The 26953-nt window shown below is 36.6% G+C and overlaps 1 protein-coding gene across 1 annotated transcript; it reads right to left on the bottom strand.

Annotated features, from left to right (window-relative positions):
* Window positions 1-566: 566 nt before the first annotated feature.
* On the bottom strand, window positions 567-26630 carry LOC139143169 (involucrin-like). Its single transcript, XM_070713304.1, has 17 exons — window positions 26571-26630; window positions 26030-26113; window positions 20261-20352; window positions 19591-19642; window positions 15665-15758; window positions 15261-15379; window positions 13876-14218; window positions 13433-13638; window positions 12972-13065; window positions 12559-12701; window positions 7787-7886; window positions 7358-7563; window positions 5752-6100; window positions 4788-4931; window positions 3756-4109; window positions 1604-1837; window positions 567-840 (listed from the first exon to the last, which is right to left on the bottom strand). Exons 1-14 carry the CDS (start codon window positions 26628-26630, stop codon window positions 4891-4893), a joined length of 1983 nt encoding a protein of 660 aa, XP_070569405.1. The 3' UTR covers window positions 567-840; window positions 1604-1837; window positions 3756-4109; window positions 4788-4890.
* Between the last annotated feature and the right edge of the window lie 323 nt (window positions 26631-26953).

The raw sequence follows: 26953 nt of genomic DNA, 5'->3' as shown, positions 1-26953 counted from the left end.
AGTAACATGTTCATCTTTCCATCACTCAAACAATCTAATAATAATAATAATAATAATAATAATAATAATAATAATAATATAATTTTGCTGTTGTTGTTGTTGTCGTTGCCGTCGTCGTTGTTGCTGATGTTGTTATTGGTTTTTTTAGTTATTGTTATATCATTTTGTATTTTGTTACTGTTATTCTCATAATGTGAGTAATAGAAGGACAAACGGAAGCCATTACAAACCGTATAAATGTGAAAATAAAGTTAGAAAGAAATGTGACGGAAAACCTTTGAAATGTCAACCAAAGGTTGTTGACATAACAAAATCAAGGTTTGTCGCAACATTTTCATATATTACATTAACGAATTGGAACATATAACAATGATATCCATTCTCCGCAAACGTGACTTTGTGTTAATATTGATAGTATCAATTATTTCGTGTGTCTAATAGATAAGGACCATAGCGGATAAAGTTTTGCTATGATTTTCAGACAGTTTACCTTTACTTTATAGTGATTAATTACAACATATCAACAAAAGTAATTTATACAAATTCGAAATGTAATACTCGAACTGTTCTATCATGGTTTCATAGACATGAACATGTACAGTACCTTTCGGTCTTCAAAAAAAACCAAGGCTGAATTTCTTTCCGGTTTCAACTTTACTTCACGGACATCGCCACCACCACTCCTTTTATTGCTCTCAAAGTACAGCATAATTACGTCCTCACTGGCATTTTTGGGAAGGTCTTTCACCAGAATGCAGTTAGACACTTCAATTGTCTTGACCTTAAGTGACTTTTGTTCAAATGTTTTCTCTTTAATTCTGTGTATCACCTCGTCTAAATCTAAGTAACAAAAAATAATACACTGATATAAATAATTAGGTTACACAATCTACTTCATCTCTACTGTACGCATAGACAGTAGAGGTTACTGTCTATGCTTTACCTATCATACACCTCGAATTACATCCGAAGAAGAAAAAAGCTCCCTTACGTAACTGTATATTTTTACTGCATCATGCGTGCTCCGCGGCTGGCGGTTGACCATATACTGATCACTGCAACAAAATCCTAGATCTTCTTTTTACGGAGTTTAGGAATTTACGTATAAACTTAGTATCATTGTGGGCGATATTATTGGATAAATAGGAGGACCTCCATGTGAGGAAAACAGTAACGAGGTAACGATTGTCGGAAGTAATTTCGAGAGTAACTTGTTTTCGGGTCATATATATGAAACGGAATATGAATATCGTTCGGTGATAGAAATTACGCCACAAAATGTCAATCTCCAAGGGGATGAGACTCCAGCTGCATCACTAAACATAGTGTAAACTTTTGGAAGACTGCCATATGACAATTAGCACCAAATACCTATGTGTCGTAATTATTATTACAAGTAGAAATATTTCTGTGAGGTTTACATGTGACAGCATCATTGTATCAAACCGGTTATTGTGCCTCTGCTAATTAAGCAATATTTTTCATTAGCTCTGAACATTTTCGTGAAATGGATCCTAGAAAAAAATAATAAAGGTTAATAGTCCAATTCACAATCATTGATTTTCAGGCGTACACAAGCCTGATTCACACAACCTCTCATTACCTGTCAATTCTTCTTGATATCGGACAAGAACAGTGCCAGCTTTGTCACCGAATAATATGTCCGGCGTATCGTCTACACCTGTACAGATTCCGATATAATGCTCAAGGTCAGCTGCTTTAGTGTCATCTGGCAGTCCCTCTAGGAGAATGCTTCTTTTGTCCGTCGGTGTTACTTTCCTTTTGCTCACGGTAAGGGTTTTATCGTCTACTTGATGATGAGATGCTCTCCTGATCGCTAGTGATTAAACATGCATATAATTCGTTCAATACGCACATCATGGTCTAAAATAAGGCCAGGGCAGAGTGCGGTACTTCTCAGAGAAGTTTTGAAGATTTCATACTCAATGAGAAAGTTATAACGATTGTGAAAAATGTTAAAACCAGAGCAAGTTTGGTCAAGGATATGTAAAATAAAATGTGATAGATCTAAAAATCACATATTTTCCAGGAAACTGGATGAAAGGCGATACAGGGGAATGGTGATGAAAATGATCATAATGCTGTTGATAAGTTAATTCGAAGGATAGTAGAAAGGCGACTTTTACAGACAGATGTTCGGGACAAGAGTAGTCGTGGTATGGAGTAATTCATCTTCAAGATCTGTTTGAAAGTGTTATCTACTTTGATGACCTGGATTGTGCCTCTACTTAAAATGCTGCTGATGTTGCTTCAGCTGAATGAAGCGACTGGCCAGTGGTGTGTCAGTCTTTCGCCTGACTAGTCAGTAGTGTATAAGTACGGTTTTTGGGTCTAGAACCACCCGATTTTACACCTTTTTTGGTAAAAATGAACACGTCCGTTTCCACAACGATCCTAATTTCACACCTTTCTGGGTACAAAATCAATGAGCATTGGGGCCAATCAGTAACTACATAGTACTGACGACCGTGTATAATTCCCATCTGCCTTTAAATATATCTGTTTCCTGTATCATGGATTAAACGAAGTACCATATAGTCAGTGTAATACATTTAACTTCTGTATTGAAGTAGTTTGCTGTGGTGGAGCTGTTCATCATATTCTGAATCCTGAAATATACCAATAAAGTCGCCGCCGATTTAACGCCATCCCGATAAACGGGATTTCCATTTCAATGGGACATTTAAGGTATAACTGAATTTTTACATGTAATGTTGCATGGTTAAACAGGACATTCTGCCGTTTGATTGGGGCATTTTGATGCTGATTAGAACAAAAATTTGTATTTCCGACAACGGTAACAAAGAATTGCAATTGCGTCAATGACGTGTCCTTTATTTCACTGATCGACAGTTAGGGACTATATAAAGGACCTATCGTACGACCCTACCGCGTGTTTGTCCACTTATAGGGCTGTACGTATGAACAACCTAGCTGGTAGCTGTAGAACCGCCGATAAGGCGATCTCAACACATAAGTGTTTCGCTAACAAAGAGGTTAATTTTTATGTAAAAAGTCCTCAAGTGTGAAAACGAATAACGAACAAAACTATTGGGTGGTCAAAAATGTCGACGTGATGACCTCCGTTTACCATGGAACCGGCAATGGAACCAACTCATCCTGAGATCAAAGTTGGCAGTGACAGTGTGGTTGGCTGCGCCCCTTAAAGACGTACCGGTAGTCTGTTGCTTATGGCAATGCAGCTGCATTCTCATATTCCCTGTAAATCAAGACTACAAATCTCTTTTTGTTGACTTTAAACCTGCTACAAGACAACGATAGACGTCTGTGGTACAGCACTGACTGGCTCGTAATTTTACTTGGCATTTCATTTTTATCTGAAAGTCAACCGGCAAACTATCTAGTAATGGTACTTCTGTACTACTGTTTTCAACCTAACCTCAAAATATTGTCAAGGTCAACTTCAACATTCTACAAAAATCCGAGTGATGTCAAATGGCTTTTCCACGTGCTAACATCATCGCCTACCGCTGAAATAAATAAAAACCTCCGATATTCGGAAATGTACTATAATCGCAGGATGTCCATCGTCATACTATTCGCACATGAATGAAGTCGTTCTTTAGATAGGTATTATTTTTAAATTTAAATTTATGCTGCATATCATTTGAGGTCGAGGTGTCGGTAAATTTTTAGTTTGCACAAAAGTGACAACCGTGTTGATTCTGGTTCCTTTTGAAATGGTAAATGGCATGATCTGATGCTCAACTCACCGATGTCTATTTGAGCTTCAGGCTTGCTTTGTTGTTGTTCTTCTTCACCAAATGCTTCATCAGTTTGACTTTACTCGTTGTGGTTGTGATACTTCTTTATGGCGAGATAAGACCGAATCTGGCTAAGTTGCCGACCGTCAGACTCTAGTTGTTGCACAACAGAATGTTGCTGACATTGCTGTTTATGTGTTTCCGGACGATTATGATCCTCATTCTTCTCTAGTTTGATCGGCAAATGAGAATTTTCTTTGTTTTTTGTGCGTTTAGGTGGTGGTTTGGGTGGCGTTTCTTAATTGTCCGCTGGTACAGTTGCGATTTTGGTGTTTGCTGTTCCTGTTGTAGAGTACTTTGTACCTGCAATTGTAAGTGAATTGATATGTCCGTTTTCAACACTTAATGTTTACTACTACTTGCTACTACATTCACATATCACGCATTTACTTTTCATTTGGTAGCATTGCCTTTTTCTCATTATGGACAATCCTTTCAAAAACATTGGACATAAATATACCAATTGAATGACATCAGACCGTTTCGCATTATTTCTTGATCTTATTGAGAAAGGGTTGCTCATCTACCTACTTGAAGCATATGATGATGTATATGTGCTTACACAGACACTTAGGCGTCAAGACTACTCATATATGATGTTACTGAGACCCGAACACATTTTAGAGCATAAGATACTAATCCGTGATTAATCAAATGTGTCAGTTACAACATATGGTCATCAAACCTTACTAAACCGTTGCCGAAAAGTTTATACACATACGAACAAGTATAGGTAAACTAAACATAAACCATCACAGTTCTTGAATGGGCACTTCTGACAATTGGATCGTTTAGCTTTCATTGGAATGCTTTGAAATTGTACAATTAATACAGTTGATAAGATGTGACGAGAAACTAGTAACAACACGTTGGTGAATCTGTCCAACTTGTGTAGCACATAACATATACAAATCCTCCATGGTCATGAAAAAAATAACTGCTTTCGAATTACGACTAAAACTGAAGGGGAGAGAAACGTACTTGAAGTTTCGTATTTCTATTCTCCTTTAGATCACCACTTTCTTGTTCCAACGTGATAGTTTGTCCATCACCTTGCTTGGTTTTCTTCATCTCCGACGGCTTGTCATACACTCCCTGCCTTAGACACGCCATCTTCTTTGTTGGCTGAATAGGGGTGCAAAAGTAGATTAAGTTTTTATATCCCCTGCATTGTATTCTGCTCTACTGCATGGCATCATTCTTATCTGTAGTGAAATTGCCTATTGAAGTTAAGATAGTGTTACCACAATTATCTATTATATTACCATGCCCTGCCTGTCGCATTTTGATTGGTCGAGCTGAACCATGAGACTGACCACAAATACACAGTAATGGTCTATTTACATGCCCGTGAATATGAATAATAAGATTAACAACTCAAAGTATCGTAACTTTACAGCTCAAACGTAAATCATAATCAATCACAAAATAAAATGGAGCACTTGTTAGCCAGGTTGAGATACTTTTTTTTGAAAAATATCTCCGGATCTGCCAATATTTTACAGCGCGCGTGACAGTGCGTCGCGTATTGCTCAGTTCTTGGGCCCAGTTGTCGTTCGCTCCAAAAATTTTCGCAAAATTTGGACGGTTTTCTCCGGTTCGTTGATAATATAATGGAAATAACAGACTCCGCTCTGACCATTAACGTTTATTTACGGGCGCGGGCTCGAGGAAAGCCAAATTAACGGGCTCGGCAAGCCTCGCCCGTTAATTTTTGGCTTTCCTCTCGCCCTTGCCCATAAATAAACGTTAATGGTCAGCGCGTAACCCGTTATTTCTATAATAACAAATGCTGGATGGTATATTTATAAGTTTACAAAACCTGTGCAGAGCCTGTTGATTCTTGTCGCCAGTAAAGTTAGTGTGTAACTTCTTTTATGTAAAATATTGTATTGATAGGATTCTGGCTGCTGATAAGAATATACTAGTTCAGAGGGTCACTAACCATAGTGTTTATGATCTGTAAACTTGCCTGGTAGTGTTCGTTGATTTCCATCCACTGATTCTTCATCTGCAATTGGTTGCTGTTGTTTCGATACCTGTTCATGCAAAGGAAACCCAAAGGCCACCTGACAGGGTTGCGGACCAAACGAATCTTGCTTTAGCACCACTGGAAGTTGTTGACATTGCTGTTCATATGTTTGCTGACAATGATCTTGTTTTTTCATCTTCTCTGGCTTGGTCGGTAAATGAGAATGTCGTTTGTTTTTAACAGGCTTAGGGGGTGGTTTTGGCGGTGTTTTCTTAATTTTCACTTGTTGTTGAGTATAATCTGTTTGCTTATCAGGTTGTTCCTGCAAGTATAATTGAAATAATGCTTATTATTTTATCCCTATCCTTCTTTTTTACTACTAATCTTGTAAAATTTACATCTCATATATATATATATATATTATATATATATATATATATATATATATATATATATATATATATAGAGAGAGAGAGAGAGAGAGAGAGAGAGAGATGCTCCCAATTTTTATTTCGTTTCTGCAACATTGACTTTAGTCCTAGTTCCTAGTTTAGAAAATCCTTTCCAAAGGTTGGAAAACGTATATAGATTTGAATGACCTTACTATTTATGTTTTGTATTATAATGAACAATGATTGTACTGTGACATACTGTGACAAGGCAGAATAATGTATAAAAATCACTGAGGAATGCGAGCAGTCTATCTCCAAACCCCCTTTTCGGCAGAGTAGATTGCATTTATTTGGGTACTATATATGTTCAGAAAACAACTGAACTCATTTGAACTCTACGCCATGAACTGTGAACTCTGATCTCACACATAAGCGAAGCGGAAAGTAACGTGGCATATTTACCAATATACATGAACAACTGATAAGTTATATAAACCATCTGGATAAGACAATATCTAAAGTTCAATATTAACCAATAGCGTGTAGTATGCCCACATGATTATGTTAACGAAGTAGATTCTTAGTTAAATGGCTACACGGTGTGTGTCATGTGTCTTGTGCCCTATCCAGTCAAAAGTACACTAAAACAACAAATACTATTGCTATCAATGCGTGTACAATAAATACAAAACTGTGTGCCTGTTTTGTTAAACTTGCTTTTTATGTAATATTTGTCTTAAATATTGGTTCATTATGAAATTCTTATTAGGGGCAATATTTTTAAGCCCCTCTTCCATTACCATAGTATTTTGATTTCCTCTCAATAACTCCCCTCTACCCTAACTTACGTCCCAAAGTGCTTGTGAACGTAGCCTTTCTTTCATAACAAATTACAAAAGCGTTTAAACTCGTACAAAGAAATATACTTTTATCGATATGATAATCAGACATCGCAATGCTTAAATGAGTCCTTTCGATATTAGCACTGTTTAGCCTTATAGAATGCTTACGTTCGTATGTTTGCTTGCCATAATGTGACGAAGAAACACTGACTATGCACTATAAGATCTGAACACAAGATGTAGGAAATACCAAGCAGAATTCGTGGGAATAGTGAAATAATGGTACACTTATAGAAAATAAGTACTTTTTAATTACGACAAAAAGTACAAAAAAATAACTCATACTTGAGGCTTTACATGCCCCCTCTTCTTCAAGTCGTCAGTTCCATTCTCCGTTTTCCGACACTGTCCGTCACCCTGATTGTTTCCCGCCGCCTGCAACAGTTTGTCGTACATTGTCTGCTCTGACAATTCATCTTCCCTATCCGAAAGTAGGTCAACTTTTAAATCAACAACATCTATATTCTGTTCAACAGCTTTGCATCGTTCTTCTATAGTAAAATGAAAAGGAATGGAGAGTTGCTTGCAAATTATAAGTTAAGATAATTGTCAGCTCGATTTTAAAAACAATATACTTGTAGAAAACTTGCAGGTTTTCAAAAATGTACAGCGATAACTAACTCTAGTCCCTATCAAAGTAAGATGTGACTTGTATGTCCCATATTGTTCTTAAGTGAATCTGAATGCTGTTAGTAGTATCGAAGGGTCACTCACCATAGTTTTCTTGATCTGTAAGCTTGACCGGCAGTTCACTAACTGATTCATCATCATCATCGTCATCATTATCATCATCTGCTATTGATTTTTTAGATGCCTGTTCATGTCAAGAAAATCCAAAAATTACCTAAGGGTTGAAATTTGGAACAATTGGATGTTGTGGACATGGCTGGCTGTTCATGTGTTTGCTTACAATGCCCATTTCGATTCTCTACCTTTGTCAGTAAATACGAATCTCATTTGGTTTTAACAGGTTTAGATGGCGTATCTAGTTGCATTTTCTTAATTTTCCCATGCTGTTGCGCATGACCTGTTTACATTGCTGCTCCCTATGTGGTTTAGGTTGTTTTTGCAATTTTAACGTGAACATTCTGAGCACTTGTGTTCACAATTGCTACTACTAACTATCAAATTTCCCTTTTTGCTAATTGGTATTACTTTTTTTCCAGTATTTTGTTCATTGTCCAGAATATCATTTTCAAAATTAAAAAAATAACACAATATACCAACTTAAATGAAGTCATGTATATAGCTCTATAGCTCACGTATTCACACACGTGTAGTAGTGATGTCTGTCTGTCTGTCTGTCTGTTCGTGTGTGTATGTGACTGGTGGTCTGTCTGTCTGTCGGTTTACACTAACACTCAAGAACGCCTGAACGGATTCCAGTCAGAATGGATAGACAGGTATCAAATGCCAATGGCAAGAACTAATTGCATTTTGGTTAGTGTGGCTTGCGTATTGATGAAGTTATGAGATATATTTTTTCATATAATGGTTTCTTACGGAGACAGTAATGACAGTGGTGACATATATCAGGTAGTACTGCGCAAAATGTCATGAAACTGTTCACTCATGACCATCTGAGAACATAATGATGATACTGTGAGTGTCATGTCAATTATCTGCTCATTTGCATATGTAATGAACTTTAGAGATATAACGAGTGATATAACTCCAAATTCGTTTACAAAATTTGCTGATATCTTCTACAAATATTAATCTAATGGATATCTAATTTTACCGAGAAGAATTGAAAAGTATCGTGTGAATAAACAGCCCATTTGCATAGTTAATGAAGTTTTAAAATTAGTTATAGAACACCAAAATAACTATAGCAAATTTTATGAAATCTGCTGCAGTTATTTGAACTGTGTCTGTGAAGCATTAAGTAGTGTAATGCTAATTGAGGGTTCATTTGCATATTTAATGAACTCTGTGATAAGTGATATAACTCTGACGTTATGGTACCAAATTTTTTGGAACCTGCTACAGATATTGATCTGATAAATATGTATGCGTGCGTGCATGCATGCATGCATGCATGCATGCATGCATGCATGCATGCATGCATGCATGTATGTATGTATGTATGTATGTATGTATGTATGTATGTATGTATGTATGTATGTATGTATGTATGTATGTATGTATGTATGTATGTATGTATGTATGTATGTATGTATGTATGTATGTATGTATGTATGTATGTATGTATGTATGTATGTCTGTCTGTATGTATGTCTGTATGTCTGTCTGTATGTATGTATGTATGTATGTATGTATGTATGTATGTATGTATGTATGTATGTATGTATGTATGTATGTATGTATGTATGTATGTATGTATGTATGTATGTATGTATGTATCTATGTATGTATCTATGTATGTATCTATGTATTCTACATGTAGGAATTAATACACTATGTCCGTGTGTGTAGTTTATGTGTATGCATATGTATGCATACTTATATGTGGCCAATGTATTATATACATAATGTAATGTGTGTGTGTACATTGGAAATTCGTTTCTGTATACATGTTTTCTCACGAATAAGAGTAATTTCGTTAATTATATTTTAAACATCAGGCGCAATGTACAAATACATGCATTGGTCGCATTAGTTCGAGCATTTGCTGAATTTACAACATTGTGTTACTGGGTGTCTTGAAAGGGTAAACATACCAAGCTAACATACTACAATAGTCAAGAACTGCCTAAAACTGACAAAATCAATAGTAATCCAGTATAGCTGCTGAATCAGTGTATAAAGTCAAAGTTGGGAATGTTGTCACTTATCATTTGGGCAACAAATGTGTCATATTTGGAAAAAATTATCTTCATATCTCCCTTAAACCTCTAAATGGATCTTGAAAGTCTATTTTCGTGAATCCCTGTCCCACTAGCTTTAATGTAAATGGAGTGTGTCTAACACGAAAGTCCTTGATATGAATAGGAAGTGTAAGATCTACAGTATCTTAGAAGTTCATAAACATATACACCATAAGCTAGAGCAGATGGCCATGGAATATTACGTATTATCACATGAACTGGCCCGTATCTCCACCTATGTGACGTACACCAGCACGATAAGAAATCCATATTACTGCTGTTGTACGTCATCAACCGGAACTTTTTTCCTGCAATGGTACCGTTCGTACGTGCACGTCGCGACACAGACCGATTTGTCGTGATCGATACCGTGCTCTCATGACATTTTGACAAAAAGGTGACCCGACAAATCCAGATACGGAAACATAGAAGGCATGCCCAACGAAATTTCGAGTCGCTAAAGCTTTAGCTATCCCAAAGAATCGAATGAGGATAACGTCGATCGTTTGGCTCAGTAACGTCACGGCTCAGTCGCAAGGCTCAATGTGGACGTGGACGTCGTCGCGTCGTACTATACTGGCGATCGCCAAGCGAAGTCGTACCTGGCGATCCCGGTTGGCGATAAACTCGAAAGACACACCTCAACGAAAGTTCAACTTAATAAATGAATTCCGTATAAACTTCGGGAAAGCGACATAGAAGGCACAAATATCGACGAACAACGATAAATTTCCTTCATCACACAAATTATTCCGTTGTTTCTCGATCGGAATCAAACCTGAGCTGTCGACCTGTAGCGTAAACTCTGCAGTGCAGCGCTGTAGAATCCGATGCATTTCGAAAGTTGACTCGGACAACACTCACAACAGAACAGAGTTCCCGTCAAGTAACAAAATTGGGAAGTACCTACGGGGGATATATGTGTCACAGCAAATATCAAAGTCCGTATGACGAAAACATTGACGACTGAGATGGCCACCGGCGGAGGCGGTGACGCGCAGTGCCCACTGTAGGCCTACACATGCTACAAGCGTACACTGTGTGTGTACTGTGTCATCGATCTGAAACTTTCGGGCTCGCCAAGGCCATAAACTTGTGATATTTTAAAAGCCACAGCATCTCTAAGAATGATCACTACTGTTTCGATCGTGCCGTTGCATTCGCTTTATAAATATAATTGTAAATATTCTAAATAACTCAAAATACTATCGTTATCCGTCGCCAGCGCGGTGAAAACTATGTCCGCCGATGGCAGACTTGCCTTGGCATCGCTCCAGCGCGAGACAATGATTGACACGCGCACGTGACCGAATCCGTATGTCTGATTGGTGGAGATACCATTCCATGTATCAAATTTTTAGCTTAATGGGATTTATGAATGAAAGTATACCTGTAAACATTTGCACATCTCCTGGGTGACGGACCGCTTTACTCATTAAATGTAAGTAATCCGCGTAAATAAAACACAAAATCGCGATAAAAATCATGCAATTTGTTACAATAATTTTGATCCATCCACATCAAAGAAAAATAAGAAGACTGTTCATGTGATAAATATATAATCCCATGGAATTTTTCTCTGTTTGACGTCATCGTATACTCGTGTTTTTCGCGGAGCTGCACAACTTCTCGCCTTCGGCTCGAAGTTGTACGGCTCCGCGAAAAACACTCGTATACGATGACGTCAAACAGAGAAAAATACCATGGGATTATATATAATTATATATGTCATATCCAATATTGATCGCACAAATGAAGCGATCTTGGTCGAGGCGTGGAAAGAACAATAGCATATCGCGATATACCACGGTTGGCACAAGCGAGAGCTTTCGGCAAGAGTAAAAATCCTTTTGTGACGTTCCATACCAGAATTTCAATATACTGTTATGATATAATAGCAATAAATCACATCCAGCCACGGTATACCACTGGATTTTGACTAGTTCATTTCATAAATAGACTCACTATCGCTCGTGCATATATGTCGTGAACTGGTCGAAATCTCGTGGTATACCGTCGCTAGGCGTGCTTTATTGCTATTATATCAAAGTCCAATGCCGTGAAATTATCAGTTGTCTGACGTTATTTTGGTAGTTTAGTGAGGATACCATGCCGCTGATTATTTGGTGATTTGCGTATTTTTTAATTTGGCAATTATGATCAACAGTAAGCATCTAGAATGTATATAACATAATCAACTTGTGTAAAAACCTGTGTTTTTTGCTTCTGCATTACCTTCCTAATGCATTCCTTTTGGTATACTATTTCAACTTGAGTCTTAACGTTTATTCCAAGTCCCCGAATCCAATCTCCCGTCTCTCCACAGGCGCTTTTGAACACACCAACATTGAAATTCAATCTTCTTACAAAGTTTCCAAAAAGTTTGAACACACATACAAAGTAAAGACTAATCCATACAAACACCAGTCATCACAATCCTTGATTGGAAATTTGCATAGTTTGCATATAGTTCTTATATTGGAATATTTGCATTGTTATGTCCGCTTTATATGATGTGATGAGGAAACCGTGTAACATTTTACGAGACTTGTACCAGGGTGTAGCACATAATATACACAATTCGTGTTAGGAATGTAGGGTTATGGAAAAATATATACTTTAGAATCAAGACCAAGTATAAAAGAAGGCACACACTTGAAGTTTCTTATTTCCATTCTTCTTCAGATCTTCAGTTCCTTTCTCCTTCCCCGCCCTTTCTCCGTCATCTCGCTTTTTTCCTTCCACTTGCCACGGTTTGTCACACAATTCCTGTTTCGTCGATTCACTTTCTTTCTTAGCTGTATAGGGGTGCAAAAGTGGATAGATTTTTTAATCACCAACATTTATGCTCTGCTCTGCAGGTGATATAGTTCTTCTATGGAGTATTAGAATACGGATAATTTGCTTGCTATGTATCAGTTCAAGTTTATTTGCAGATTTTCAAAAACTACGGAACCAGCCATTCTAATACACGCTAACGTAGGCACATGGCCCTTCTTGTGACAAATTTACGCTGAAACAACTTTATCAGATTATGAAAGTATTTGTAGGGCTAGAGACCTACTTACCATAGTTTTCTTGATCTGTATGATAGCTTGGCGGTGCTTGTTGTTGTTCATCAACTGATTTATTGTCTCCTATGGATTTCTGTTGTTTCGACATCTGTTTATGGCAAGAAAATCAAATGGTCGCCTGTGGAGGGCTGCAGGCAAAAGGACTCTTGGTATTTACCATTAGAGGTTGCTGCATTGCTGTTTATGTGTTTCCAACAATGATAATGTTCAGTCGGCTGCAGCTCAATTTGTAAATGAGAATCGTTTATGCTCCGATCAGGTTCGATTGTAAATTTTAGTAGTGTTTTCTTACTTTCCGTCAAATCAAGTTTTTAGTTTCAGTTTAGAAAGATTATTTCAGAAAATTGAACACAATTATCAAAACTTGTATCGGGACTTGGTGTCAGTAACATAGACGAGTCATGGAAAATGAATAATTTTTAAAAATACTGAAAGTGTAACAGAAAGCGTCGTACTTGAGGTTTAATATGTCTCCTCTTCGTCAAGTCCCCAATTGCTTTGTCCTTCTTCACACTTTGTCCGTTATCTTGCTTGTTACTCTCCGACTGCAATGGTTTGTCCTTCACTTTCTGCTCACACAATGTATCTTCTTTATCAGAAAGTAGGTAAACACTTAAACAACCAACATCTACACTCTGTTCAACAATATCGTTCCGTTTTCCTATAGAGAAATAAAAAAATTAAAAGTTAACTTGAAAATTATAACATATTAACTTTTTCATCGATATTAAATGCTGTACTCTTTATAGTACATTTGCAGGTTTCCCGAAATTGTGGCGAGATGTCTCATTCTAGAAAGTACCCGCTTAAGTCAATGGCTCACTCCTGTTTTGTGCAATATTAAATCGTTATGACTCTGGCTGCTAAAAAGAATATGGTAGGTCTAGAGGGCCCTCACCATAATTTTCTTGATTTGTAGGCTTGCCTGACAGTGCTTGCTGTTGTTCAGGAGCCATTGGTTGTATTTGTTGTTTCGATCCCGGTTCATGGCAAGGAAGGCCAAGGACCACTTGAGAGGGTTGCGGGATAATTAACTCTTGCTCTGACCCGGCCGGATGTTGCTGACATTGCAGTTCATGTGCTTGCTGACAACGATCAGTTTTATTCTCTACGTCGGTAGGTAAATAAGGATCCCTGTTGTTTTGAACAGGTTTGAGTTGTGGTTTTAGAGGTATTTTCTTAGTTTCTCTCTGCTGCTGTGCATGTGCTTTCTGCTGCTCCTGATGTGGTTCAGGTTGTTCCTGCAATTTTAACTCAAGCAATGTCATCAGTCCTATCTTTGTCGATGTACGTTAGACTTGCTATCAAATACACATTTCATGCGTTTTCGCTAATCTGTATTACCTTTCTATAACATTTATTTTTCATTTAGTTTGGCAATATCATTTTTAAAAATTGGACACAGTTCCATCAACTCGAATTAACTCATACAAAGTATTTTTTAATATTTGTTTTGAATTAAGTGAAAAGAGGGTGTTTGTTTCCTACTGTAAGCAAAGAAAAGTGTTATTATGCTGTCATATACCATTGAGCGCCAACACATACACAAGCATGATGTAACCATGAGCTAAACATACGTTCAATCTTTTGTAGCTAATTCGTTCAATCCAATATAACAGTTACAACATATCATAATCGAACCTTCTTAGAATTTTGCCAAAACGTTTAATACGCAAATGTGCTACGAGTAACGGTTCATCGATTTGAATATCAGTCATCTTAATCACAACACTGCGGAGTTTGCTTTGTTTAGCTTTCATTGTAAATCTGGTTTGCTTCATATGACATGATGAGGATACGCTAACAATACATGATGGGATCTGTGCACAGGTGTAACACATGATATACGCAATTGTTATTAAAGGGACAAAGTCGGCCATTTTTTCATGAATTTTGTCTGATGCGATATACTATTTATATTGTTTGATATGATGAAAGATACTGAATGAATTCGTAACCATGCAGACATTCTACCCTGGTTTAAGACACGATAGACGAAATCATCGCGAGAATGAATTAATGGTCATGACCATTAATTCATTTTCCCGATGGTTTCATGTATCGTGTCTCAAACTTGGGTCGAATACACGCATGGTCACCTATTCATTCAGCATCTTTCAATATGTCAAACAATATAAACAGTATCTCGTATCAAACAAAATTCATGAAAAATGGCCGACTTTGTCCCTTTAATATAGGTGTGATGGGCATTGAAGAGCTTTTGAATTACGACTGAAAGAACACGAGAAAGACACATACTTGAAGTTTTGCATTTCTACTCACCTTCAGGACACCAGTTCCTTTCTCCTTCCCCACACTATTAACATCATCTTGCTCGTTTTCCTCAATCTGGCAGGGTTTGTTGCACAGTTCCTGCTGTGACACTTCATCTTCTATATTTGCTGAATAGAGATGTAAACTTAGACTCAGTTGAAACTCACGACCATTAATCATGTTCTGCTCAAAAGTGTGGTATCTTTCTTTCATACAGAAACTTGGAGAGTGTGGTTACAAAGTATACGTTACGACACCTGCTTTATTAATATTAAATATAATATGCTTGACAGTAAATTGGGAGGATTTTAAAAAATAGCTGACAGATAGAGATAGCTGATGTTATATCCAAAATTATATTGATATGACCCTGTCTGCGGATCAGAATATTGTAGGTTTTACGGGCAACTCACCATAGTATTCTTGATCTGTAGGTTTGACTTGCAGCGCTTGTTGTTGGTCACCAACTGATTCATCATCTGCTATTGATGTCTGTTGTTTTGAGACCTGTTTACAGCAAGGAAATTGAAGGATCACCTGAGAGGGTTATACGCATGACTCTTGCCCCACTGGATGTTGCTGGCAATGCTGTTCACGTGCTTGCTGACAATGATTACTTTTACTCTTCTCTTGCTCAGTCGGAATGCGATGTCAGCTATTCCTGGTGAGCCAATGCTGCATCCATCGATTTGTTTATATTTTCTCAGTTGAATTAAAGTAAGCTGTTTTTCAGATTTATCTACAGTAAGGCTTTCATGTACGTTGTTGGTAATTTTTTATATAGTATGTGTTGGTTGGTACTGTTTAAGAGTCCAGCGCTACGATCAATGCGTTGATGGCTTTATTTTGTGGCATGTTTGTGTACATTGACACCACGTCTAATGTTACCAGAATAGAGTTTTCTATGATTCTAGCTTGTTATGCAGTTTTGTATCCATGTGTTGGTTGTCTTTGGACGATTTGTTTCATGAAAAAGTCTAGACAATCTGAGATTTGGTTTGCTGGGCTCGAACAGCCACTTCTTATAGGGCGTTCGATATAGATTATTCCTTCTGCACGGGTTTTGTGTATTTTTGGAAGGAGATACCATCATCGTATACGGATTATTCTAGTAATGGGAGTGAGGGAACTGTAAGTCACAATTATTGTCAATTATTTTCTTGTCGCCATGTTTTTAATGGTTTCATGTATATTTTCACCGTATGGTTAATGTCGCCAAGTCTTACTTTTATTTACAGTAATAGTTTACATTTTGCAGCTGTCTATCACTTACATTAATGTATCTGTTGTATTGTTTTTGATAGAGTGTTCACAGCAGTCTTTTCTGCTCGAGTCATGTTGTTCCTGATGTGGTTTCAAATCGAATTTCCGCTTTATCTTAGTTTCTTTATATATAAGTTTACAATTTCGGATCGTCCGTTATTAGTAGTATCCAACATGGACTTAACTTTGACCGGATGTCTGATTGATTGTTTTTCTCATAATATTCCAAAATCTTATGATACGAATAATTTTGTTGATATCTCGTTGAGAAATATTTCTTTATGGGCACTTCGGAGTGGGAATAAATTCCAAGCCTATGCTTCATGCTTTGATTTCAACATTTGTTAAGTTTGGTTTTAAGGTTTTTGATGAATCTGAGAATCATTCTCAGTTCTTATTTTTCTTACCTTCCATTTCTGTTTATGTGCTTCCTGGCATTTTTTACGTTGTTGGTTTCCAAACAACAAATTAGACCAAAAAAAAAAAAAGCAAACTCGAAAGGGAAAGACGCTCTTCACAAAATGCACGGAAGCTGTAAAAAAGCAAGGTAAGCTAGATTCCAAAGCAAGAAAAATAAAGTCTTTTCTTCGTTCATAAAACCCTGACGAAATGGCCTTTTTCAAGGCCAGCACTTCCTCCAAAAAGAAAACAACTGTTACACAATACTATGTGTCTGTCACAGCACAAACCGAGGCAAAAAGAACAGAAAATTCATCAAACGGAAAAACCTTCTCAAACAAAGAAAGCAAGAAACCAAAATCACAAACATGAAACCTTTTTTCGGGGACCAAGGTCACATGACCGAGGTCAAAGCACTATCGATTCGCAAGTTTCTCACCTTGATCTTCGTTATCATGAAATCATACTGATCTAGTCACTATATCGTAACACTTTCAAAGGTAGAACCGATGCGTAAGTTGCCCTCATTTCCTTTATATTGATTCAGTTTTCAGACAGAGGCCATTGTTAATAATCAATATTTAAAGAATAATTATATTATTAGTTTGTTACTTTTGATGAGTTTATTGGCTAAGTTTCATAACATTTATCTTTTATTTTGAGTTTATGTATAATCAATACAAATTGTACGAATTTGGTCGGCCTTTTGGCTTTATGACGTCATCATAATAATTTGTATCTGCCATTTTAAATCTTTATGTGTACTCCGGGATGCTTGTGTCACTTTATTCAAAAAATATTGAAAACTGCCTGAATTAACCGTATTTTAACATTTTAAAGAAATATAAGGCGGCCATTTTGAATTTATGACGTGATCGAGACTTTCCGGTGTCCAAAAAGTTGGAGCAGTAGCTATTTTTGATCTGCTTATATATGCCGACCCCTGTAGCAAATTTGTCACTTTTGTGATCCGTGTAACTATGTTTTTGTTAAGCCACCTGACTATAGGTTTATCTATATTAACATCACTTATCACAATGCTTAAATGAACTCTTGTTAAATTTTGGCTTTAGGGACTGGTCAGTTTCTTCGGCCTGGGGGGGGGGGCGGTGGATTATTTTTGCCGACGTCAAAAAGTGGCTGACCCCCTATTCCAAATGTTGAAAACAGGGTGACCCCCCCCCCTATTCCAAGTTTTAAAAACAGGGTGACCCCCCCCGGCGCCGACATAGGTAAAACAAAAGGTGGACATAAATTATATATATATATATATATATATATTATATTATATATATATATATATATATATATATATATATATATATATATATATATATATATATATTATATTTACATTTACATATATTTATATTTTAAATAGTCATTCCATGTTTTATGAAATTATGGTCAGTTGTAAGATATGAATTTCAAAGTGTCAATCTTAAAGTTTGAATACAGTACATTTGAATGAGCTGTATTTTGAATGAGCTGTGAATGTATTTCACACTTTCTATGCTTAACCAGATGTCCTGAACTGTTGTACAGAAATGGATGTCAATCATTAATATCAAAGAGGAAAAAGCAGTGAATCAAAAACTTTGATGGGTGTTAAGACTTGCCAACCATCCAATTAAATCTCCTGAGGAGCCATAGAGAGCTTTTTAGCCAAATCTGATGTGTACAGTGTCTGAGAGGACCTTTCTTGTAACATTGAAACCATAAAAGCACAGCTAATAATGACAAAAACTGCCTTTTTAACTGTTTTTTTGTTCATAAAAAAGCATCTTCCTACAGAAAACCTGTGACACAAAGGAAAATAATTGCATCAATGAGAAGGAAAGATATCTTGTCATTTTTCTATCTCTAAAATAAGTCACTGTATCAAATATATATTGTGAAATATTTGTGCATGTTGCTTTCTCATACTGAATTCTCATAGAGAGAACAGAAAAGTATCAGGAATTTGTCATCCTTTTCATATGAAATGCAGATTTCATAATGGTACACTTTCACTTAGCAAACATCAAGATATCTCTGATTTATTAAAGTATGGCGCCCGAAGGGCGCGCCGAAAAATATGAAACATCCTGATATCTCCTATCTGATATGAAGTCATGCACTAAAGGGTATGCTGAAAAATATCTGATATATTAAAGTAATGAGCTTGAAGAGCACGCTGAAAAAATATTGAAATACAGATATCTCTGATGTATGTATGCTTGATATGTAAAGTTGGGCGTGCTGAAAAGTATGACTGATTATTAAAGTTACGCGCCCGAAGGGCGCGCCGAAAAATACAACTGAATGATGAAATTTGTGGCTGACACTAGCATTTTAGGCAATGATGAGCCTGTTTCAAAATTCAAAAACACACTGACCCCCCTATTGGGCATTTCAAAAACATGGTGACCCCCCTATCACCAAAGTCAAAAACAGGGTGACCCCCCCCCATGAATCCACCGGCCCCCCCAGGCTGAAGAAACTGACCAGTCCCTTAATTTGAATTCTTGTATGCCTCTGCTTGCTTGATATAATGTACCGAGAAAACGCTAAAACAAACGCTGGGATCTCTAAAATGATGTAGCTAATCACATAAATAAATCACGTACGCAGTGATAAGTCACGGATAAATAATTACTTTTGAAATACAACTAAAAGTATAGGAAAAGAAACATACTTTATCTTGCACATTTCTTGTCTTCTTTAGATCGTCAGTGTCTTTCTCCTTCCTAACATTTGTCCGTTATCGTGCTTGCTTTCATCTGTCCTCATTGGTTTGTCGCACAGCTCTTGCTTAGCCACTTCGTTTTCCTTATCAGCTGAGTAGGGGTGCAAACGTGGATCAAATTTTAAATCACCAACATTTATATTTTATAGAGCGCGGTATCGTTCTTTTATCAGAAGAATTACAGAAATTTTCTTGCAAAGTATGAGTTAAGATATCTATTCCATCAATATTCCATACCACATGCCATATAGTATATTTCCGTGTTTTCCAAAATATTAGAACGTGACTTCTTTATGTCCATATTACACATATATTACTCTGGTTCCTAACAAGAATATAGTCAAGAGGCATACTCACCATCGTTTTCTTGATCTGAAGGCTTGCCCTGCAGTATCTGTTGCTGTTTACCAATGGTTCATCAGCTGCAATTGGATGCTGCTGTTCTGGTACTTGTTCATGACAGGAAAGCCCAATGACCACTACAGGATGTTGAGGGACACATGACGTTTGCTCTGGGCCCAGAGGATGTTGCTGACTTTCATGTTCAAGTGTTTTCTGACAATGATCATTTTAGTCTTCTGTATCTCGGTCGGTAAAAAAGAATCTCCTTTGTTTTTACAGGTTTAGGTGGGGGTTTGGTGGTGTTTTCCTAATTTTGCTCTGCTGTTGCAAATGTGCTGTTTGCTGTGCATGAGGTGCTTCGGGGTCTACCTGCAAATGTCAACAAACTAATGTCAGGTATTTTTCGATATTGATGTCTACTACTTATTATCTTCAGGACTGAAAGTCATTTGTCAAGGATAAAGTTGCACACTACGCATATACAGGATGTGTTGGCAAACTGCATACTTGGCAGTTCAACACGCCATAGGGAGTACAACAAGTACGAAGTTGATAAACTGAAAATAAAATTATCAAAGTTAAGTCAGTTACTACTTTACTACTGGCTACGGATAGTGTCAGTGTCACTGCACAACGACAGTGACAGTGACAGAGACAGCTCTGTTTCTTATGAAGTTGAAGAAATCTCACTTTGGGTCATAAGACGCTCATGACAGTGAAACATGTATTACGTATACACGTGGTCAGGCCGATGAGAAACACATGGAAGACCAGAGGTCTTTACAGTTATCAAAGTATCAATAACCGATGGCCAATAGGGAAAATAGGTGTAACTATGTTTACAAAATAGTGTTGACCATGGTACACGTGCATCTTCTTGTACGTTAGTAAAGTTTACATCTATACTTATATGGCTACCTGTATTTGTTTTCAAAGTGTACATTGTACATTGAAGTAACTGAAGATGTGAGTAGATAAGTTAAAGTTGATATCTTATCTCAGTATTGTACTTGGTATCAACGCAATTTTTTTTCTTGTTATGTTTTAAAAAGTCATGTTGAAACACTTTTAATTTGTTTACACAGCCTGAGTTTGAATATGGGCAGCAGTGTTATCGTGTATTGAAATTTCAATTGATGGCTACACTGAAATGCAACTGACAGTAACATCAGTTACATAACACATGTGCAGATTGTGTTGATAAGCAGAATGCGGAAATTTACCAATTTTGTAAAACGTTATAAGTAGCATCTAATCATGTTTTTACTTTTAAATTTTGTGCGGGGTACGTCGCCGTGCTCAGTTTTTCCGTATTTGGCAAATTGTAGCCAAGAATCACAATTTGCATACTCTCTCATGATCGTCATCCTGGGTGCTATTCAGCGGGAGGTTGACCAAGCCAGATTTGGATTAACTCAAGTCAGCTTAGACTAATAAATCCAAAAGTTCACCGATAAAGTTAAAAAGAAGAAATTTAAGAACTTGCCTAGGAATATGGCTCTACAAACTGTTGACGACTTTTCTATAACCACTACAGAATATTTATGCGGGCAACATAAAAAGGATGTGTCGAGCATCTGCGTTCAGAATTTTGTATGCGTGCACATGCTTAATAAATATTTGGCTAAAATATTGAATATAAACACGGCATGAAATCCTATAATACTTTCAGTATTAGCATGCCCATATTTAGCTGCGCATATACAGATGAAAACAGTCAAGAATCCATTGCTTGTATTCAGTACGCCTGTATTCATGATGGCTCATGTGTATTATTCTACTATACAGGCAACACATCAGTGTGAATTTATCTTCATTGTTATATTTTTGATTCAGTGATAATATTTGGGGCCTTCAACAATTTTGATTATATGGATTGGGGACTTCAATTTTTTGTTGGTGTTTGGAAGATTGATGGAAAATAAGATTTCAATTATCCACACGACAGAACATGTTTTAGAGTCTCCTGTAAAAAAATAAATAAATAACTGAAACGTGGTGACCTGCCCTAACCTGCCGAAATTATTAAAGCTATACATTTTACGCACATACAAAAAGGTACATAGCATGATTTGAATGCATGGTTCTATAAACTGTCGAGAAATTAGATACAAAGAGAGACAAATTCGGGAGCTGTGTAGGGAGGGAGCATACCCTTTTCCGAGCAAGAAAATTTTTGAAACTTAACATATCTTGAAGCAATTTCATATTTTCTTATACCTTGAATACTAGGGAAGATGGGTTTTGTTGCATGATGAAAATTTCCAGAGTTATGAGGCCATGATGATAAATCGAACAAAATACCTTCAGAAAGGGCTGAAAGGATGGGAAATAAAAGAAGACTAAAAATAACTATCAAATATACTTCAGTACGACTGTAGTGCCGAGCTTTGTCCAACCTGAAAATACTAGCTCCAGTTCGTCAGTCAGTCCACCTGGGAAGACTATCCAATCAGATTAAAACCATTCGTTGGGAGATCTAGATCCGATCAGATTTTAAACATTAATGGACCTTTGCATATTTAATTAATTTATGCAATTGGCTTTATCTCAAGATTGGTAACATGGCTCGCGGAATAAACGCACATTTGTATTTTAATGAATAATTCAGGCCATGCAGTAAAGTTTCAGTGCACTAAATGTTATCAATGTCTTGGATACTCAGATCTACCTTTTCTGAAAGTCTATGCACGTGATATGCTGAGTATTTAGTTATTTGCATATTTAATTTATTTTTGTTATTATTCCGTAGATCAATACGTAATGCACAGATTTTGACAGGACCTATGAGATTATTGATAATACTTGGTTTCATTATGCTGAAGCTTAATGAACGTGACATACTGACATAAGCTGACATAATATGTGTAATTAAGTAATAAATCAATACTGAAAGCACTGATTTTTACCGGTCCCCTGGTATTCTTTGATCATATTTAGGTTTCAGTCATACTGAAAGTTTGATAAGGATATTTTTCTAATTAATTTCTCACTGACAGTTGCATATTTGTTAAATGTTTTGTTATTAGGGCGTATGTGAAAGCTTAATACATCAAATTCACTTCTCTGGTGTGTTGGCTATACTTAAATTCAGTTATATTAGCAGCATAACGAGGACGACATGCCCGTCAAAAGCTAATTTGCGTATTAAATGAGTCTCAAAAGCTAATTTGCATATTTAATGAGTCTCTATATTATAGGCCGAAAGAGCATAATAAAAAGCATCAAGTTTGTATATGTCATAGACAAACTTATGTGAACACCTGTAATTGTTTTGTTTTGTTTGTCTTTTTTTGTTTTGTTTTGATTCTAAACCATGTCTCTAATACATGGCTTTGGTACACGGTCTCCAGATAAGTCATCCATTGATTTCAAGGCCCCTCTAATCTCCCCGCTCCATAGGTGTTTGTGAACACTGACTGTAACATATGATCAGCGAATTTTCTACACAGTTACATAAAAGATTAAACACGCGTGCAAAAATAACGGCTTATCGGTGAGACAGATTCATTCTATTGCACGTGATTCGTTTAAGCTCTGGCGTGATTCTGGTAAACCCAGGACAGGTCCATTGTATGACCTTAAACGCCGCACGCATGCGCAGTTTAAGTATGCTCTGCGTATGTGTCGCCGTAATGAGGAACAGATGAAAGCCGATGCTATGGCGAAAAATCTGTCTTCTAGCAATTATGACAAATTTTGGAAGTCTGTTAACAATACTAAAATTTGAGTAGGCCAAATAATGTTAATGGATGTACAGGTTATGCAAATATTGTTGAAATGTGGCGTAACCATTATCATGACATATATAATTCTGTTAACAATAATAAGGAACAGGAATTTGTTTTAGATGCTATGAACAGTTGTTCACTGCAAGACAATTTCACTGTATTACCAGGTGACATAAGTGATGCAATTAGTAAGCTACAGACTGGAAAAACGTCTGGTTCAGATTACCTTGCCGCTGAGCACTTTATATTTGCCAGTCAGAAAGTTTCTGTTTTTGCTAAGTATGTGCTTAACAGCTATGCTTGTCCATGTAGTTTGCCCTAGACGACTTTCTAACACTATCCTTGTTCCAATTATCAAAGACAAAAATAGTGATATTACAGATAAAAACAATTATCGTCCTGTTGCACTTTCCACCATTGCTTCTAAAATAATTGAACTTGTTTATTGCGTCACATTGATTCTTATCTTGGAACGACTGATAACCATTTGGTTTTAAGTCAGGACATTCCACTGATATGTGCGTCTTTATTTTGAAGGAAATTATCAATTATTATAGACAACATGGTAGTAATGTATTTATTACATTTATGGACGCCTCTAAGGCTTTTGACAGAGTGAACCATTGGACGCTTTTCAAGAAATTAATTCAACGTAAAATTCCCATTTACCTTGTCAGATTTCTTGTCAAATGGTATCGAACTCAAATTATTATTATTCGTTGGTGTACATGTTTATCTGAGGGTTTTACTGTCACAACGGTGTAAAGCAAGGTGGTATTTTATCACCAAAGCTCTTTAATATCTATATTGATAATTTGAGTGTTCTCTTATCAAACTTGAATACTGGCTGTAATATTGGTGGCATTTTTGTTAATCACTTAATGTACGCGGATGATATCTGCTTGATTAGTCCTTCTGTCAAAGGTACACAAAAGTTAATAGATCTCTGTACTCATTATAGTGATATTCACGACATCATTTTCAACAGTAAAAAGACTAACTGTATGTGCGTGTTTGCGAATCACAGTAAGATTCGGCGCATTCCATGTGTGTATCTGAACGGCGTTAAATTAACCTTTGTTGTTAAGAAAAAACATCTAGGGTTCGTGTTAACTGACCATTTCAGAGATGATGATGACATTGAGCGGCAGACGAGATATTTTTTACGTAGTAGCGAATATGCTAATGAGAAAATTCCACATGAGTACTTTCATGTTAAATGCATTCTATTTAAAGCGTATTGTTATCAGTTGTATGGGGGACCAATATGGAATAGCTATTATGCAAATGTCTTGAGAAAATTGAAAGTTGCTTACAATAATGCTGCACGACTGTTATTGGGTTATGAGAAACGGAGCAGCGCAAGTCTAATGTTTGTATCTAATAGAATAAGCAACTTTGATGCTCTTCTGAGAAATCAGATAAACAGCCTGAGACAAAGACTTTGAAAAGTAGCAATGCAATTGTACGGAACGTATATAAATCATTGTATTTCAACTCAGAGATGGTAAAACACTGGAATAAGTTACTCTATGTTTAAATGTCTGTTTAAAAAGAAACCCATTGGATTATGTATGTAGATATAATCAATTTTTCTATCTTTTCAACCATAATTTAATTTTGTAATTGAATTTTCATACTATTGTCTTATTTGACTATTATATGGACGCTCAAGTCCGAAATAAAGATATAATAATAATATAAGAACATCACGATGCTTGAATGAACTCTTGCAATGTATGACTTTTATTGGAATGTCCGCATTCTTTTGTTTGCTTGTAATGATATGATGAAGAAACACTTCAAATACTACACGATACATTTACCAGGGTGTAGCACACAATAGACACAAATCGTGGACGTAATGTAGGAGTCATGGAAAAACATCTACTTTGAATCAAGACTATGACGAAGGACAAAAGAAACAAACATACTTGAAGTATTATACTCCCGTTCTTCAGACCGCCAGTTCCTTTCTCCTTCCCCAAACTTCTCTCTCATCTTGATTAATTCCTCCTACCTGCGACGGTTTGTCACACAGCCCATGCTCGGACACTTTATTTCCTTACCTGCCGATTAGGAATGCCAAAGCAGGTCAAACATTTAGGATTGCGTAGTTCTTCTATATAGTTTTAGAAAATGGACAATGTACTTGCTATATATCAGTAGTCAAAGTTTGTTTTCATGTTTTCAAACACCATGGGAAGAAGCCAATAAATACCCGCTAACATAGGCATGTGAACTTTCTTTTGTCAAAATATGTTGAAATAACTTTGCAGCGTGTGAAAGTATAGCAGGTCTAGAGATTCACTTACCGTAGTTTTCTTGATCTGTAGGCTTGCTCGGCTGTTGTTGTTCACCAACTGATCATCATCTATGGATTTCTGTTGTTTCGATATCTGTTCATTGCAAGAAAATCAAATTATCACCTGTTGATTTTTTATTCAGTTTGCAATATCATTTTAAAATATTTGACAAGGTATTATCAACTCGAATGACCTCAGGCTTTACGTTTAGTGTTTGTTTTGAATTTAGCGAAAAGAGCTTGCTTATCTTTCCCACTGCAAGCAAATAATAGTGTTAGTATGCTTGCACATACCATTTGGCGCCAATAAATACACAAACATGATATAGTCATGAGCAAAACACACGTTCAAGTATTCGTGGTTAATCTGTCTTACGCCAATGTATCAGTAACAACATATCATCATCGAATCTCCTTAGAATGTTGTCAAAACACGAAAATGAACTATAAGTAACGGTTCATTGATGTGAACATCACCAATCACAATCACAACAGTTCTGAATTTGCTTTGTTTAGTTTTCACTGGAAATCTGTAACTAGGCTTTGCTCACATGATGTGATGAGGATACGCTAACAATACATGATGGGATCTTTACACAGGTATGGCACATGATATACACAAATAGTTTCAATAACATACACGTAACGGGAATAGAAGAGATTTTGAATTCTGACTGAATACTTCAAGTTTCACCACCTGTCTACTCTCCTTCAGACCGCCATTTCTTTTCTCCTTCCCATCACTTTCAACATCATCTTGCTGGTTTTCCTCAATCTGGCAGGGTTTGTTGCACGGTATCTGCTGTGACGCTTCACCTTCTATATTTGCTGAGTAGTGATGTAAACGTAGATTTAGTTGTAACTCACGATCATTAATCATGTTCTGCTCAAAAGTGTGGTATCTCTCTCACATACTTGATTACTATTAACTGGA

Source organism: Ptychodera flava, chromosome 11 (genome assembly GCF_041260155.1).
Source record: "Ptychodera flava strain L36383 chromosome 11, AS_Pfla_20210202, whole genome shotgun sequence".
Classification (NCBI taxonomy): Eukaryota; Metazoa; Hemichordata; class Enteropneusta; family Ptychoderidae; genus Ptychodera; species Ptychodera flava.
The sequence above is the reverse complement of the archived record's forward strand: the minus strand, read 5'-3'. Positions and strand labels throughout refer to the sequence as shown.